This window comes from Danio rerio, chromosome 16, assembly GCF_052040795.2.
Source record: "Danio rerio strain M-AB ecotype USA chromosome 16, GRCz13ab, whole genome shotgun sequence".
Taxonomy (NCBI): Eukaryota; Metazoa; Chordata; class Actinopteri; order Cypriniformes; family Danionidae; genus Danio; species Danio rerio.
The window spans coordinates 38,844,019-38,859,410 of NC_141036.1; the positions used below are offsets into that span (position 1 = coordinate 38,844,019).

The following is a 15,392-nucleotide window of genomic DNA, read 5'->3' on the forward strand; positions in this document are numbered from 1 at the left end:
GTAAACAACATGTAAGCTACACACAATACATCAAAAATACATAAATTGATTTTACGGTTATAAGGGCAAGCAATTTTTTCCCTAATGACATGCACAGAGGAGGTTGCAACTGAGACTCATTCTCAAAACTTAGCACTATATATTTCTGGAGATCGCATATTATGTAGCTAGAAGTACGTATGGCTGCATTTCTCCTTTAAAACAAATGCTACGGGGGCGGTACGATGTCGTTCCTTTTCGCTGTTACCAGCTGACTGCTTACCTCCATATGGCCGGCTGTTACCAGTTTATTAACTTGACAAGCTGGGACGAGTTGACCACAACAACGGGATTCAAGTCTGGTAAAGAACGGTTCCAGAGAGAGGGTGAGACAAAAGCAGAAACCAAAAATTAATGTAAATAACAGAGTGGGAATGTGGTAAGATCTGAGAACGTGGTAAAAATCTTTTCTTTTCCTTTCTTTTCATTTTCTGGATTGCTTTTTTGAAAACACCAGTGTTGGGCAAGCTAATTGAAAAATGTAGTGAGACAAGCTATTAGCTACTCTACACAAAATGTAGCTTAACTACACTAAAAGCTACCCCCTGGGAAATGTAGCAAGCGAAGCTAAAAGCTACTAGGCAAAAGTAGCTTAGCTACATCCAAGCTATTTTTGCAATTTTTATTTTGAAATCGAAGCAACTTAAATCCAAGTCAATCATATCTTAGTGATCAATAAAACTGTCAATGAAACATATGAGGTATAATAGTTCAGTTCAGTTATTTACTATAAATAGTATGCTGTACTAAACAGAAACAAATTATAGTATAACAGCTAACACAAAACATCCAATAAAATCAGGTGTTGCACATTTAAAATACTATAGTAGAGGGAAGTTATTGCATCTTAACATGTATTTCTCGAGGTATGGTCCCGAGGAATCCTGCTTCAGAAATAACTCCTCTTCCTCAGTCATCTTTCCATCATGCAAGTTTCGGTTGGCGATATCGCCAACCAGAGGTGGCAGTAACGCACCAAAAAGTTTGTTGTCGAACACCGTAAATCAGGAAGAAGAAGAATTCCCCATTCTAGCCATCATATGGATTTACTATCACCGGCTACACACCAGCCTTAAAGCTCCGTGAATGTCGGTGCCGTCACTTATTGATCCGCGATCTGTAAATGTAGCTTGTGTGGACGCTACTGCGCTACTTGACTAATAAAATAGCTTTGCTACTGAAAAGCTATTTGATTTAGAAAGTAGTGACGCTACCGCCAAGCTACTGAGAAATGTAGTTAAGCTAGTAGCGTCAATACTTTTAGCGACGCTACTGCCCAACACTGGAAAACACTATTAGTAGGGTTTAGAGAGGAAGGAGGGTGGGTCAGTCGAACGGTCAGTCAGTCAGTCAACAGCGGCCTCTGGTGGATTTACGCAAGAAGAGCAGGCATGAAAGGCTCCCACATGAGAAATTTGAGATCTCAAAAAGCAAACAGAGCGGCCTCTGGTGGATTAGTGGAAACAAAAACTGCAAAAAACGAAAGAATGAGCCTTGGTTGTGAACTGTTCACCACAAAACTTGCAATGTGTGCCAACAAAATCATATGGTTAGTTTTGATTTCATTCGTACTTTAAAAGATCTTTTCTGCTCACCTGCTCGTCTATTTGATAAAAATACTGTAAATAAATAAAATATTGGAAATGGCAAGTGGAGGGTAAGTGTATGATCACAGAAATAACTTTTTTTTGCTCCCTTTTTAACATTTAATTTATTCATATTACGGTAGAAAAAAAAAAGGCTTCAGCAGCCATTATTCCAGTCTTCAGTGTCACATACACTGGCATTGCTCTAATCAAAGTGAACAAATTAAAAGATACGTAAAACACACTACGATATATACAGATTAATGATTAATAACGAAACCACTAAAAATAGGACTGTAAAACAGGCTCTCATATCTTTTGTCATATTGATACTGAAACAAAAAACAAATGATTTCAACCCTCCAAGGCCCCCTCAATGGCAAAAGACAAACACATAATATGTGGAGTGTTACGAGGATTTTATTACAAGATTTTTTTGAAACTTGTATGGCTTAAAAAGAAATAGAACTAGAATCAATAACAATGAAGTTATGAAGAAACTTCCAATAAAAAAGACTTTTAAACATTAATGGCTTAAAAAGAATTATAACTGTCATCAATAACAACAAAGTTACAATGGGAGTTCTATCACAAGACATTTAAGACTTTAAAAAAAATAACTGTAATCAAAGGGTTAAAAATAATCCTTCAGTATGCTTTCCATTCATCTACATTCCTGCTACTGAATAATGAGCTCTAATAACAAAGCAGAAGCAATTGAAGCAGAATCCAGTCTGCAGTTCCTCCCTCACAGACACACACAAACATATACTGTGCTCAGAGGTGTAGATGTCATATTATTAGCACTTAAATGCTTTTAGAGTATCTATGTTCCCTCCTCCTATAAACACCAGTGTTTAGTTTTAATTACAGTCCTTCTCTTCCCTTTGACCTGCTTGTGCACATTTTCTATCCTAAAACTCCCTCCGTCAAAATGGCTGACTATATTGAGTTTTACCTTCAAGTAGTTCTGACTTCCCGTTTCATGATTACATACAAAGGACTGTCGAATGCAAATTCACAACAAATCATATTGAAATGATAACTTTAAAAATTAACTACAACACATGCATTTGTTAAGACCTTGATTCTGGTATTGAATATTTGGGCTGGAACATTATTATTTTTGTATCCAGTCTAACAAAGAAAACATTCAAAATACATGTTATCAAGATGTGTCTGCAGTTCAAGTCCAATACTTTTCTTTTAAAGGCAGGTTTCATAAAAATGTTCATGTTTTGCATTACAAATATATGCAAATAAGCGCATTTTTCATTAAACACTGCATTAACTGCATAAATAAGCTGGCACACATTTTTGTTTGCAATTGTTAATGTAACCAATCAAATGTGTGTCACGGTCACACAAGAATGGTTATCTTTAAGGGTATTCATTTAAAATAATACAGCTGAGGCAGAGAGATGAAGCAGGTAAGTGGTGTAGCAGAGGGAGAGCGATCTCACACACAGTTCATATGGTAAGCATCAGATCTTCAGTCAAACACCAGATAAGCTTAGTCACTTATTCAGTTGTATTTGCATCCACAGGCGAAGACAGACGTCCACGGAATAAGACGAGAGGAAGAGGGAGAGAAGATGAGGTGAACCATCCAACTTCAATTTCGACTGGTAAGTGAGTGAAGGAGGTGAGTATTTATGGTGTGTGGTGATTGCGGGTGCAGGTGCAGGTAATCAGTATCTGGGTGATTGTTCACGGGTGTAGTGAGTGGTGAATATTGAGGGAGAGCGGTGATTGGAGCAGCAGGAATGACCCGAGGTTGTTACATTGTTAAAGTATGGTGGTAAATATTCGTTTATTTTTATTTTGACCTTATTCACTTCCATGGCCTTGCTATTAAATCTGTACAACAATTGACTCAAAAAAGCCCTTTCACTTATAAAACTATAAAAACATTGTGTATGAAACACAGCTGAACTTTGTTTCTGTGTTTCCCAGTGTTGTTTAAAGGCAATCTCAAGTCTATTCCAGGCTGTTGCTAAAACGGAGACTAAGAATTAAATAAATAGTTGTGCCTTGTATCACTAACTGGGACTGGTTAATATTTAGACCAGAATTCATTCGAAAAAAAGTGATAAGGGCACATAAAGATACTTGGATGACACTTAATGGCACTAGGGTTGAACCAGATTCAAATTTTATCACTTGACACATTTAACCTGTAGATTTCCATTGATCATTGATTATACTGCTTACATGTTTGTCTTATTGCATGAGAATGACAATTACACAAAGCCATCGGGGTGGGATTACATAACTAAAATGAAGACCATTGATGTTTCAAGTGTATTTCTCATCAGGGTTGAAGATGCAAACGACTTTCTTTTTTACACACTGATTCTCATAAAAACTATTAAAAATGGGAAAAAACAGGCAATTGCAGTTTTTTTTTGTTTTTGTGATTATTCATATTTTATATAAAACTGAAGGATTTTTTTAAAATAAGATTTTATTTTGACCTTTATAATTTCCTTATAAAGTATAAGTAAAGCAGTAAAAAGATTACCTGTCTTAAAAAATAATGAAATAACTTCTGTCTAATTCGAAAGTAATCATATTGAACTATGCTACACATTCCCAGAAGCAACACCTTCCTTGCATTCAGAAGTACACAAATCTTGAAAATGTCATTATTTTACTACAAATCGGCAAAATCCAGGGTAAAAAGTAGAAGTTTGCGTTACTGCATATAGCCTACTGCTTGTTATAAATGATGTATATTTAGTGAAAATTATTTGCCCTCATAATCTTTAATCAAATACCATAACTTTCCCTCCCCTCACGAAATGACTTTTCTTCAATTCTGGTCACAGGGAATGCCTTTAGGGTGGAGCTAATAGGGTGTGTCTCGTTTCTGGCCAGTTTTATCCATTCATCAAGCTTACAATTTTGTTAGCAACACCCATCTTCCAAATATCCAATCAGTTCCCAAAGGATGAAATTTCAGAAGGTATTGGAAAAAGTAAAATCTTAACTCCCATTTCATGATGAAATTAAAATTTCGTAGTAAATCAGTAGTCATATTTTAATTGTCAAGCAATTTCAATCTGATCTTGCTTTATTTTCACGATCGCAGGAGTTTGTGCTTGGCCTCTACGAACACTTTCATTTATCACAATTATTTTGACTGTGAAGAGACCTACATGACAGTGAAGAGAACTGCAACAACACAATTCTACAAGAATTTCCGGTAACACTTCATATTAATGGTCATTTGAGTATTAGTAGAGTGCTCCTTCAACAGACTATAAGAAACTTTGCAAGTTTAAATCAACTTACACTAACCCCAACCTAACAGTTTACTTAAAATCTAATGAGAATTATTTGGCATGTAGATGCAATGCAACTTCAATTCAACAAACGGTCCATCGAAATAAAGTCTGATAATTTGAGGGTGGAGAAAAAATTTCTTATCAATATGCCCTAAGAATCAAGTGCCATTAGAACGCAAATTCTAGTGCAGTGGTTCCCAAAAAAGGGTGTCGCAATACTTGGAGATTGTTAAAAATCGAAACAACATGCATTTAAAAAGTCATCAGCCTTTCGATTTTTTCGTGACCTCTGGCGTGACTATGTCATATTGAAGACTCAGATGCAGCACATTTTACAGCACCAGGTCAAACTTTCAGACTACTTTACGGCACTCACATACATTAAAAATAAATACAGGCCACAACTGAAGATGAAGGATATTCTCCAAGTGGTGTTCTCCAAATTAAATGATGAATAGTATGCACAGATCCGATCACGTTAATAAAAAATTGGGCCTGATCACAAGGTTTCAGACTGGATCAGAATAGGACCTCCCAATCAGGACTAAAATATATATGTGTGTTTTTAATATTTTGAACACATCTATAGTTATTTGGTGGCACAGAGTTAGACCTCTTTCTTTTTCTCTTTCCTCTTTCTTAAATGTCACCAAAGTAGAACATGGCAGCAGCTTGAAGTGGAAAGCGTGAGTATATCTGCAGTCCGGAGGTATTAAAAAGTTGATGATGACAACATTGCCATAGCAAACTGTGAGATACAGTATACAAACTTGGGATTGCAATAGGTGAAAAGGAAAAGGTTACGTTTACAACAATCCTGATAAGGCACCTCAAAAACAAACACCAGGCACAATACAGTGAGTTTACCTATGCAACCCAATCAATGCAGGAGAGTTTGAGGAGAAGAGAAAAATGCCCTGTGACAGCGCAAAAGTGTAAACCTCACTCCTCTGACCTCTAAAGGTGCTCTAGCGACAGACGCTAGAGGCCAGGGTTTTTAACCTCCTTGGTAGAGCAACCAACTCCCATGCGGAAGGTTGCCGGTTCGATACCAGCTCGGAGCGGGTTGGGTGGCATAGGACCGGCGGGGTTACATTGGTGCCATGACCCGGATGGGAGTAAGGTTTAGGGGGGTGAGTGTAACGGAGGCCAGCTAGTGAATGCTGTGCAGGTAAACCTCACTCCTCTGACCTCTAAAGGTGCTCTAGCGAAAGATGCTAGAGGCCACGGTCTTTAGCCTCCTTGGTAGAGCAACCGACTCCCATGCGGAAAGTCGCCGGCTCGATCCCAGCTCGAAGTGGGTTGGATGGTGTAAGACCGGCGGGGTTACAAAAGCATAGTACATCACAGCCAACATAGCACAAGTAATCACAATGAGTGAGCTGTCATTCGCCTTTGTAGAAAACCCTGGATTTCTTATGTTTACTATGATAATATTAATTCCTTACATTTATACAGCACTTTTCTAAACACTCAAAGTGCTTTACACAATGGGGGGAATCTCCTTATCCACCACCAGTGTGAAGCATCCACATGGATGACGCATCGGCAGTCATATTGTGCCAGACCGCACACCACACACCAGCTGATTGGTGGAGAGGAGGATTGATGAAGCTAATGATGGTATAGAGAGACAATAAGGAGGCCATGATATACCCCTACCCTTTTTTTGAAGGACATTTTTTTGAATGTATTATAAAAGCATCGGATCGGGTTTCAGTATCAGTAAATACTCAAATTTAAATGACTCAGACTCAAGGGCAAATAAACCTGATCGAGACATCCCTAATGAATAGACTAATGTGTGCAAGGTTTATAGACTTAGAGGATATTAAGGGTCGCAAGTGACTAGCACTGTAACTTTGGGGCTCGTTGGCTGAAAAGTTTGGGAATCCCTAGTGCATGTATAGTACTAGTCTATATGGGTAATTGATTAAAAGTTATAATCTAATATAAGATGATCTGCACTAAATTCATTATGAATAACATGTCTTTTAACCTACGTTTGTGTCGGTAGTAAAATTTGTACCTGAATCTTTTGAGATAAAGCGTTTAATGAAATGAGAGAACCAGCTGAGAAACTCCATATGAATAATGAAATGTTCCAAGAAGATTGAACTAAAAAAAGACACTTACGAAACAGCTTTGGACAAACTGGCTTTCGGAAGCGAACAGATGATCTGCCACGTCTTAGACTCACATGTTTTGTTTTGTTTTTTCACAGGGGAACAGAAATTCTTGCGGAAGCCCAGATAATTGACTTTATGCTGCAATCTTTTTTTCCCGGAAACTATAAAAGCTGTTTTGCACAGGCCATGAATGCCTCCCACACAGCTCACATCAGTCCACCTGCTCGGGTCCCTGTGGGAGAGCTAGAAAACTGGAATCAAAGAGGCATGAATGAACACACTGCACCATCTGCTGGTCATCAATCACAGCACACCACCACAAGCAGTTTTAGTAATTCCTGGTGTACCTTTATTGGTTCAGAAATGCAAAATGTCTGTGACAAATTTTGGAGGGGATTTGATCCATCCAGAACCTCGGCTCTTGACCAACTTCACTGTAAGCCTGTCCAGTTTCTTCATTTCAAGTCTTAAGGTCACAACTAAAAAAAGAAACGCAACTATAAACAGAAAGTGTAAAGAATAATAATAAAAACGACAATAGAAATCCCTTTGAAAAACCAAAGTAAACAAAACATTTTCATATTTTCACATGGCAATAAATATGGACCATAGACTTTCTATCTGTACAGAGACACTTATCTAATCATTTTCATCTTATGTATTATAAAAAATATGACTTCAGTGCAATTTCCCTGCAAGGCTCATCACCTAAACCTTCGTCTCTTGTCTATTAAACAGCACAATGCCTGTCTCGTTTACCCTAACGTACAAAGAAAACCTTACCGCTTCTTCAAACACCAGCTCAAATAAAAATCTATATTCATGAAAAGAATTCACAGCCTTTTTATCTTTGACACTTCAAGCAGTAAATCTGGACAGAAAAGGCACACATCACTAGAATTTGCGCAATACTGGACAAGAGACGAAATATTGGAATTACTCAATTGAAGTTTTCATCTTGGTCATTTAGAAACATATCCATACTTAATGTTTTACAAGTACAAGGTTTTCTGTTTGTTTTTACATATACATATTCAAATAGATATATTAAGATTGCAATGTCAATAAAGATTATAGGAGGGACAGACGTAATCGATTTACAGAAATATTTTTCCAAGAAAAAAAAAGTGCATCATATTACAATCTTGAATATTGCAGAACAAACATTTACCAAGTTACCAAGAGTATTGAAAATTGTGTATATAAAAAATAAGCGCATTACAAAAACAAAACAATAGTAGTATTAGCAGTAGAAAGCATTTCACCATTGTGCACAGAGGTTTTTAAGTGCTATCTGGATCAGCGTCAGATCCTTCTGCAAAAGAGCCACATCCCCTGAGTGGCGCTGCTACAGGCTTTTCTGTCCCACGTAGCAGTCTGCTTTCACCTGAGGAACTCGCTTCTTCCCCCTGCGAGATCCTCTGGGCTCCTTCATCGCTGTCTGCTGCAGTTTTCCTTGATGCTTCGGGATCAAAAGTGCGAGTCTTTGTGGTGGAGCTCGAGTCGCTATATTGCTTTCTGACTTTGGCAGTCCGTTGCTCCCCTATACCTTGCTTTAAAGAGAGGAGTTTAGGTACGGCCGAGCTTGTACTGGGACTAAACCGGTCAGACTGACTGGCTCCCTCATCTTGGATTTTAGTTCTTTGCGGACTGCTTTCCGAAGATGAGATCCATGGATAATCCCTCCTGGCGAGAGAAAAAGGGGAGTCTTCTTTGGGAGAGGTGGGTGAAGGGGTGGACGACGACTGTCGTTCCAGTTTGGGACGTGATGGGGGTCGGAGCTGCACCATTTGGATGCCCCCAATGGGAATCATGTGATAGGGCATGCGGGCTTGATCTTGGGAGTGCAAAGGAAGGTGGCTAAACATGCGGTCCACTGTCCGTGGAGTCACTGGAGGGAAAGGCTCGCAGGGAGGAAAGCGCTGGGATGGGGAAAGCAGGCAGGGATCTGGAGCTGCTTGAGTACCAGGTTTGTCCTGTAGGAGGAGATGTGACATTGGAAACAAATTTGTTGTACATATTCTTTTGTCTCAGTTAACATCACTTTGGATATGCATGTTTAGTTTTACTCCGGGATCCACAAAAATAACATTTTGGTGCAAGAATATGCAAAATGAAACTAAATATTTACATAAACCAACATTTAAAGAGGTCCTATTTTGCGTTTTAATTGTCAACTTTCTTTAGTCCACATAAATTGTGCATTGAGGAAGATCTGGAGCTACAGAAACGTCCATTTTAAAAGGAGTTCTTCTCTATATCAATAAGCACTGTTGCTGAACTCGCTCAAATGCTTTAACTTTGTTTTTTATTTTTTTATTTTAATAATGTATATTATAATGATTACTGTGTTTCCCAGTGATGGGTTGAAGCAGGAAGGGTATCCGCTGCGTAATACATATATGGGATAAGTTGCCAGTTCATTCCACTGTGGCGACCCCAGATTAATAAAGGGACTAAGAAAATGAATAAATGAATTAATAACAACTACTGTCAAATGTGGTTAGAGCTGGTTGACTTGCATTAGTAATGTGTTGTCGTCAGGGTTGGGAAAAAATACATTGAAATGTATTTTAAAATAAAATACTAAATACATTAATTGTAGATTAATCAAAATTAACTATAAATACAGCAGCCACAATGTGCATCAAAATAAAACACAGTATTTTGTATATTAAAAATTCTACAAAATACTTTTACAAAGGAGCATGACATTTCTTTGCAAATCTTCCATCTATCAATCCCTTTACCATTAAACTGGCTTATTGAAGTAAACAATATTTGATAGTAAATGTGGCCAGTAAAACTGCCATCATCTCTGTAAAATGACTATTCAACCTCTTAATATTTTAAAAGGGTGTTAAATAAAGAGTAAATTTACATTTTTTGTTAACCAAACTGGTCACACTTTATTTTGATGGTCCGTTTGTTGAGTTTAAGTTACATTGCAGCTACATGCCAACTCATTTTCAGCAGATTATAAGTAGACTGTTAGGTTGGGGTTGGGGTTAGTGTAAGTTTACATGTACTTGCAAAGTTTCTTATAGTCAGTTAAATGTCTGTTGAAGGACTGTTAAATGTCAGTATCAACAGATATTAAGAAGACAGTCTACTAATACTCAAATGGACCATCAAAATAAAGTGTTACCACAGAGTTTTTCTGAAATCTTTCTTTTTTGCTATTTAGCTCTTCAGAACTCAATGTAAAAACTGTATTAGAAGTTTTTAATAAATAAATATTTGTGTTTCACATCTTAAGGCTTCCATCTTTCCTCTTTATTAACTATACAATGGACCTACTGATCAACTACTGGCATTTAAAACAGCCAATAAAGCGTTGTAGGAATCGCCATGGTAGGACTTATTTTTATGATGTTTGTTTTAACGACAAACATTTGGCATCAGGAATCCATCCAAAACTATCATTATTTGTACAGTATACTCTTTCTCCTAAGATTTTTTTCAATACATCTTTAAATGGAAGTAAATAACATCCAAAGCAGCCATCAGAGGGTGCATTTATACGATGTCTTGATGTAGACTTCTTACAAAGTATTTTACTAAAATTGAAAAAATACTAAATTACAAAAGACTAAGATATTTTGATAGAAAATATTAAGCCATTTTTATAAGCCCTATCAAATACAACGACTATTTTGTATTTAAAATACGTATTTGAAATACATGTATCATAAATACCGCCCAACCCTGGTTGTCGTCATGTCCAAGAGACATTTTCACAGGTCTAATATACTGATACTATTTGGCTGTGCATTCAGAACCAAATATCAGGAGTTTACTGATATTTAGCTACTGGAGAAAAGCATGAGCTATAATTGGGCAGGGACATGCAGCTCATTTACATGTTTAGTTTTTGCAGTGTTTTTGCTTTTATCCAAAAAGTCTCATTAGCAGCAGGGCATAGTAATAATCTGTCAAGTATTTTTCCATAGAAGCATTCTGGAGAATAACATCTCGTAAAAACCCAGCATAATAAGACCCCTTTAAATTGTTACATTGCCTACCTTTTGAGTGTTAGTAGCTGGTTTGCTGGGCTCCCAGTGGAGGCCTGCGGGAGAGCTGTGCGGGCGATGCTGGGGCTTTAAAGGTGTAGGGGAGGATAGAGCTCTGGCACTCCTGTATCTAGCGGGTGACACGGGTCTTAGAGGAGAGAGAGGTCTGAGAGGAGACAAAGCTCTGATGGGTGACGGGCCTCTCTCTGGAGATGGAGAGAGATGACGACTGGGTGAGGACAATTCAAGCCTTGGAGACAGGCTTCTGAGAGGAGAGCCCTCGCTGCTTGGGGAGAAGTTCCTCGGGGAAACCTCCCAGCCCTTCCGAGAGAAAGACGCCCTCTTGCCTCCTGGAGACATGGCTCGTATGTCAGGCCAAGGCCTATGAGGTGAAGAGTATTCCTCCCTTGCTGTAGGGTCAGAGGGCTCAGTCTGTGAGCCGTGGCCACTTTCAGAAAGGTCACCTGTAGACTGACGGGTGTCAGTAGAGCAGGCTGAAGATGGCTCATCATGGGAGGAGAAGTCCTCTTCCTCATCTTCATCATCTTCTACTTCAGAATCGTCAACATCAGAGAACTGGTGGCCCTCCTGGTCTTCTGACTCACACACTCGCTCATCACTGCCCCCTAATGGACAGAAAAGGAGATGTTCATTATATAACAAAGGACTATACAAGGAAAAAAATATGCAAATTCAAAACTGAACCAAAAGGTAGACCGGATCTAGCAGAAAAAGTGAAGCACTTATACAGTTGAAGTCAGAAATACTAGCTTCCCTTTGAATTTTTTTTTTCTTTTTAAAAATTTTCCCAAATGATATTTAACAGAGCAAGGACATTTTACAGTATGTCTGATAATATTTTTTCTTCTGGAGAAAGTCTTATTTGTTTTATTTCAGCTAGAATAAAAGCAGTTTTTAATAATAAAAAAAAACATTTTAAGGTCAATATCATTAGCCCCTTTAGGCTATATTTTTTCGATAGTCTACAGAACAAACCATCATTATACAATAACTTACCTAATTACCCTAACCTGCCTAATTAATCTAATTAACCTGGTTAAGGCTTTAAATGTCACTTTAAGCTGTATAGAAGTGTCTTGAAAAATCTCTAGTAAAATAATATTTAATGTCATCATGGCAAAGTTAAAATAAATAAGTTATTAGAGATGAGTTAGTAATACTATTATGTTCAGAAACGTGTTGAAGAAATCTCTGTTAAACAGAAATAGGGGAAAAAAATAAACGGGGGCTAATAATTCTGACTTTAATTGTAAATAATAAATTAAATACAATACATTGATTTTAAATACAATACCAATGAGAGTAGGTAAATTGTTTGTGGTAAAATGTGTGGTTTAGTTTAAAACAACAACAACAATTTTGTATGCTCATGTAGCCTAAATGTCTGTTTAAAACCCACCAAAAAGTCTAATTTCAGGCTACACAACAGTCAATATTATTATTTTACATTTATTTGTAAACCTAGTGCAATTGAAAATACGTTTAACTTCTTGTCCATGCTTTATCCATCAAAATAATAAACATTTTACATTTTAATCAACTTTGGCCTCTGATTTTTGTTTTAAATATAGACTGAGAATGTTAATGAAATTTTATGAGGGGGTGCGTTTTGTGGCAGGGGTGCGTTTCTTGGCACAACACCGGCAAAGTAGAACACGAAAGCAGCTTTAAGCAAAAATCGTGAGTATGTCTGCAGTCTGAAGGTATTTTATAGTTGATGATTTACAACATGGCGAGGCAGTGGCGCAGTAGGTAGTGCTGTCGCCTCACAGCAAGAAAGTCACTGGTTCAAACCTCGGCTAGGTTGGTGTTTCTGTGTGGAGTTTGCATGTTCTCCCTGCCTTTGCGTGGGTTTCCTCCGGGTGCTCCGGTTTCTCCCACAGTCCAAAGACATGTGGTACAGGTGAATTGGGTAGGCTAAATTGTCCGTAGTGTATGAGTGTGTGTGTGAATGTGTGTGTGGATGTTTCCCAGAGATGGGTTGCGGCTGGAAGGGGATCCGCTGCGTAAAAACTTGCTGGATAAGTTGGCGGTTCATTCCGCTGTGGCGACCAAGGATTAATAAAGGGACTAAGCCGACAAGAAAATTAATAAATGATTTACGACATTGCCATAGGAAACAGTGAGATATGCAAACTTGGGATTGCCTGTCAGGTATTTTAAGTTGAGGTGCTTTTTATTTTTATATTAGAGATTTTTATATTTACTGTTGCACTAAAGTCCAAAAGTGAAGACTTGATGTTATTTATTAGTTGATTGTTTAAGCTACTTCACATAAGTTGGATGTTAAAAAAGTGAATTAAATAAAACATAATGAAAACCCTGGATCTGTTTCTTTGCTCTTTATTCTTTTTTTATGCATTATAGAAGTATCGGATCGGCTTTTGGTATTGGTAGATACTCAAAATCAAATGACTCAAAAAATGAGCGCAAAAAACCTGATTGGCACATGCCTAGTTCCCATCACTATACTTGGGTATTATGACACAAAGAGACCGCACAGTAAGCAACACCACTGGCTTCGCTAACACCACTTTTAAAAAATACCAGGTTTACCTATAGGAAGTCTACAATCTAGGTACTGACCACGCACCACCCTGCTTAGTTTGAATGGGAGTTGGCGTCAACCTTTTTACACTTGTCACACATTTTAATTTAGTGAATATTTCTCAGAGATGCTAATACAATTTAAGTAACTATGTAATATGTCATAGCTAAAATACACTAAAAGAAATTTACTAATTTTGTGGCAAAAAAAAAAAAACTTGTCCCAAGAAAACACTTCATTATGTTTCTTCATTATTTAGTTGATTTTAAAGTAGTTGAGGCTTTATTGTGTTTTGTTTTTGTTTATCAACATCAAAAACTTTAAGTACAAATTTGTGTATATTTATTTTAAAAGCTCTTCAGGGTTTCTACAGGTCTCCTTAAGTCAAATTTAAGACTAATTAATTAAGACCATTACGACTGAAAATTAAGACTTATACACGGTAAACACTAAGGATTTTTTCTAATGGCCCAGTCACTTCCGTAAATATTTTCTATTAATAAAAGATCATGTAAACAGATGTGCTGCTTTAGATTTCTTTACTTGATTAGAGAGTTTAATTTGGAGAATTTGCTGTAAAAATGAGTAACAACTGTATCTTTTTGCAATAAAAAACTTAAATATATTTGAGATTGATTATTAATAGATGCTTTGCTTGCACATAGGAAAATTAAGACCTGTTTAAAATGATTTAGGACTTTAAGACTTTTTAAGGCCTGTTTTTGAAATTTAAGACTTTCTAAGACCCAGCGGACAACCTGTTCTTTTGTTGCTTAAACTGCTGAAAATGATGTATTACTTCAAAAGAAAAAATCTATATATAACACTGTAATGCAATAAATAAATGATTAAAATCTGTTTTGGAGCTCTGCTTCATTCATTAACTACATTTTAAATCTAGTGAATGAAGAGTTGCTGAATGAAATGTCCTTGGAACATGGACTGAGAATGAGAAAAGTGAAGAAAAGACAACCTACGAGAGAATCAAAGACAGACAGACAGATTGATAGAGGGAGAAAGGCAGTTTTCAGTTCTGGCTTCATATAAATTCAGTGAATTGAAGGTCGGTCGTGCTTCTCTTCATGGCAAACTATTTTCATTAGACTTTCACCTTCAAATCTAAAAGCAAACTGCAAGGTTGACATCACTTTTGCACCAATGAAGCAAACATGCTAAAATAACACCGATCTGGAAGAGCAAATGCTTGAATAAAAAAGAAAAAGAAAAAAGACGTTTAAGGGGTTTATACTGCACTTTGAGGTATCATATACAGTACATGTGCTTCATGTGTATGCATTGTAATACAATGCTAAATATTAAAGAAATATGACATTGCAATATTTCGTTTTTTTTTTTCTGCGACGTGTATTGCAATATTAAAACAATTTCACCACATAACTTGAAATTTTTTTTGGAAAGGAATTTAATCATTTAGACTTAATAGTGTATAAAATATAATCAACAAGTGACAAGATTAGATGTAAACAACAGAGCAGATTAATGTGAAATTCATAGAGCTTGGTTTTCTGGAGGAAACCTGACAGTATTTAGTAGGGATGTCCCGATCAGGTTTTTTTTTTTAGCCTCGAGTCTGAATCATTTGATTTTGCGTATCTGCCGATACTCAAACCCGATCCGATACTTCAATAATACATTAAAAAAAGAATAAAGAAGAGCAAAGAAACTGATCCGGATGTTTATTTTTTATTCATTATTCCTTATTTTAACATTCAACAACTCTGTTAACAAGCAGAGCACTTCTGTGA

At 36.9% G+C, this 15,392-nt stretch overlaps 1 protein-coding gene and 1 long non-coding RNA gene across 4 annotated transcripts in view; one reads left to right on the plus strand and one right to left on the minus strand.

Annotated features, from left to right (window-relative positions):
* Nucleotides 1–3,196: 3,196 nt before the first annotated feature.
* LOC147840346 (uncharacterized) lies at nucleotides 3,197–7,662 on the plus strand. Its single transcript, XR_015511688.1, has 2 exons — nucleotides 3,197–5,592; nucleotides 5,715–7,662. It is a non-coding gene; the product is annotated as an uncharacterized LOC147840346 (long non-coding RNA).
* Nucleotides 7,371–15,392, minus strand: part of hivep3b (HIVEP zinc finger 3b) — a 106,265-nt gene continuing 98,243 nt past the window's right edge. For all 3 annotated transcript variants that reach the window (XR_015511675.1, XM_087287386.1, XM_087287387.1), the window contains 2 exons: nucleotides 11,070–11,683; nucleotides 7,371–9,020 (listed from right to left, as the gene is read on the minus strand). Coding sequence is in view for 2 of the 3 variants with exons in the window: in XM_087287386.1 (XP_087143512.1) it covers nucleotides 8,328–9,020; nucleotides 11,070–11,683 (1,307 nt within the window). In the remaining variant the exon portion in view is untranslated. The remainder of the gene's footprint in view (nucleotides 9,021–11,069; nucleotides 11,684–15,392) is intronic.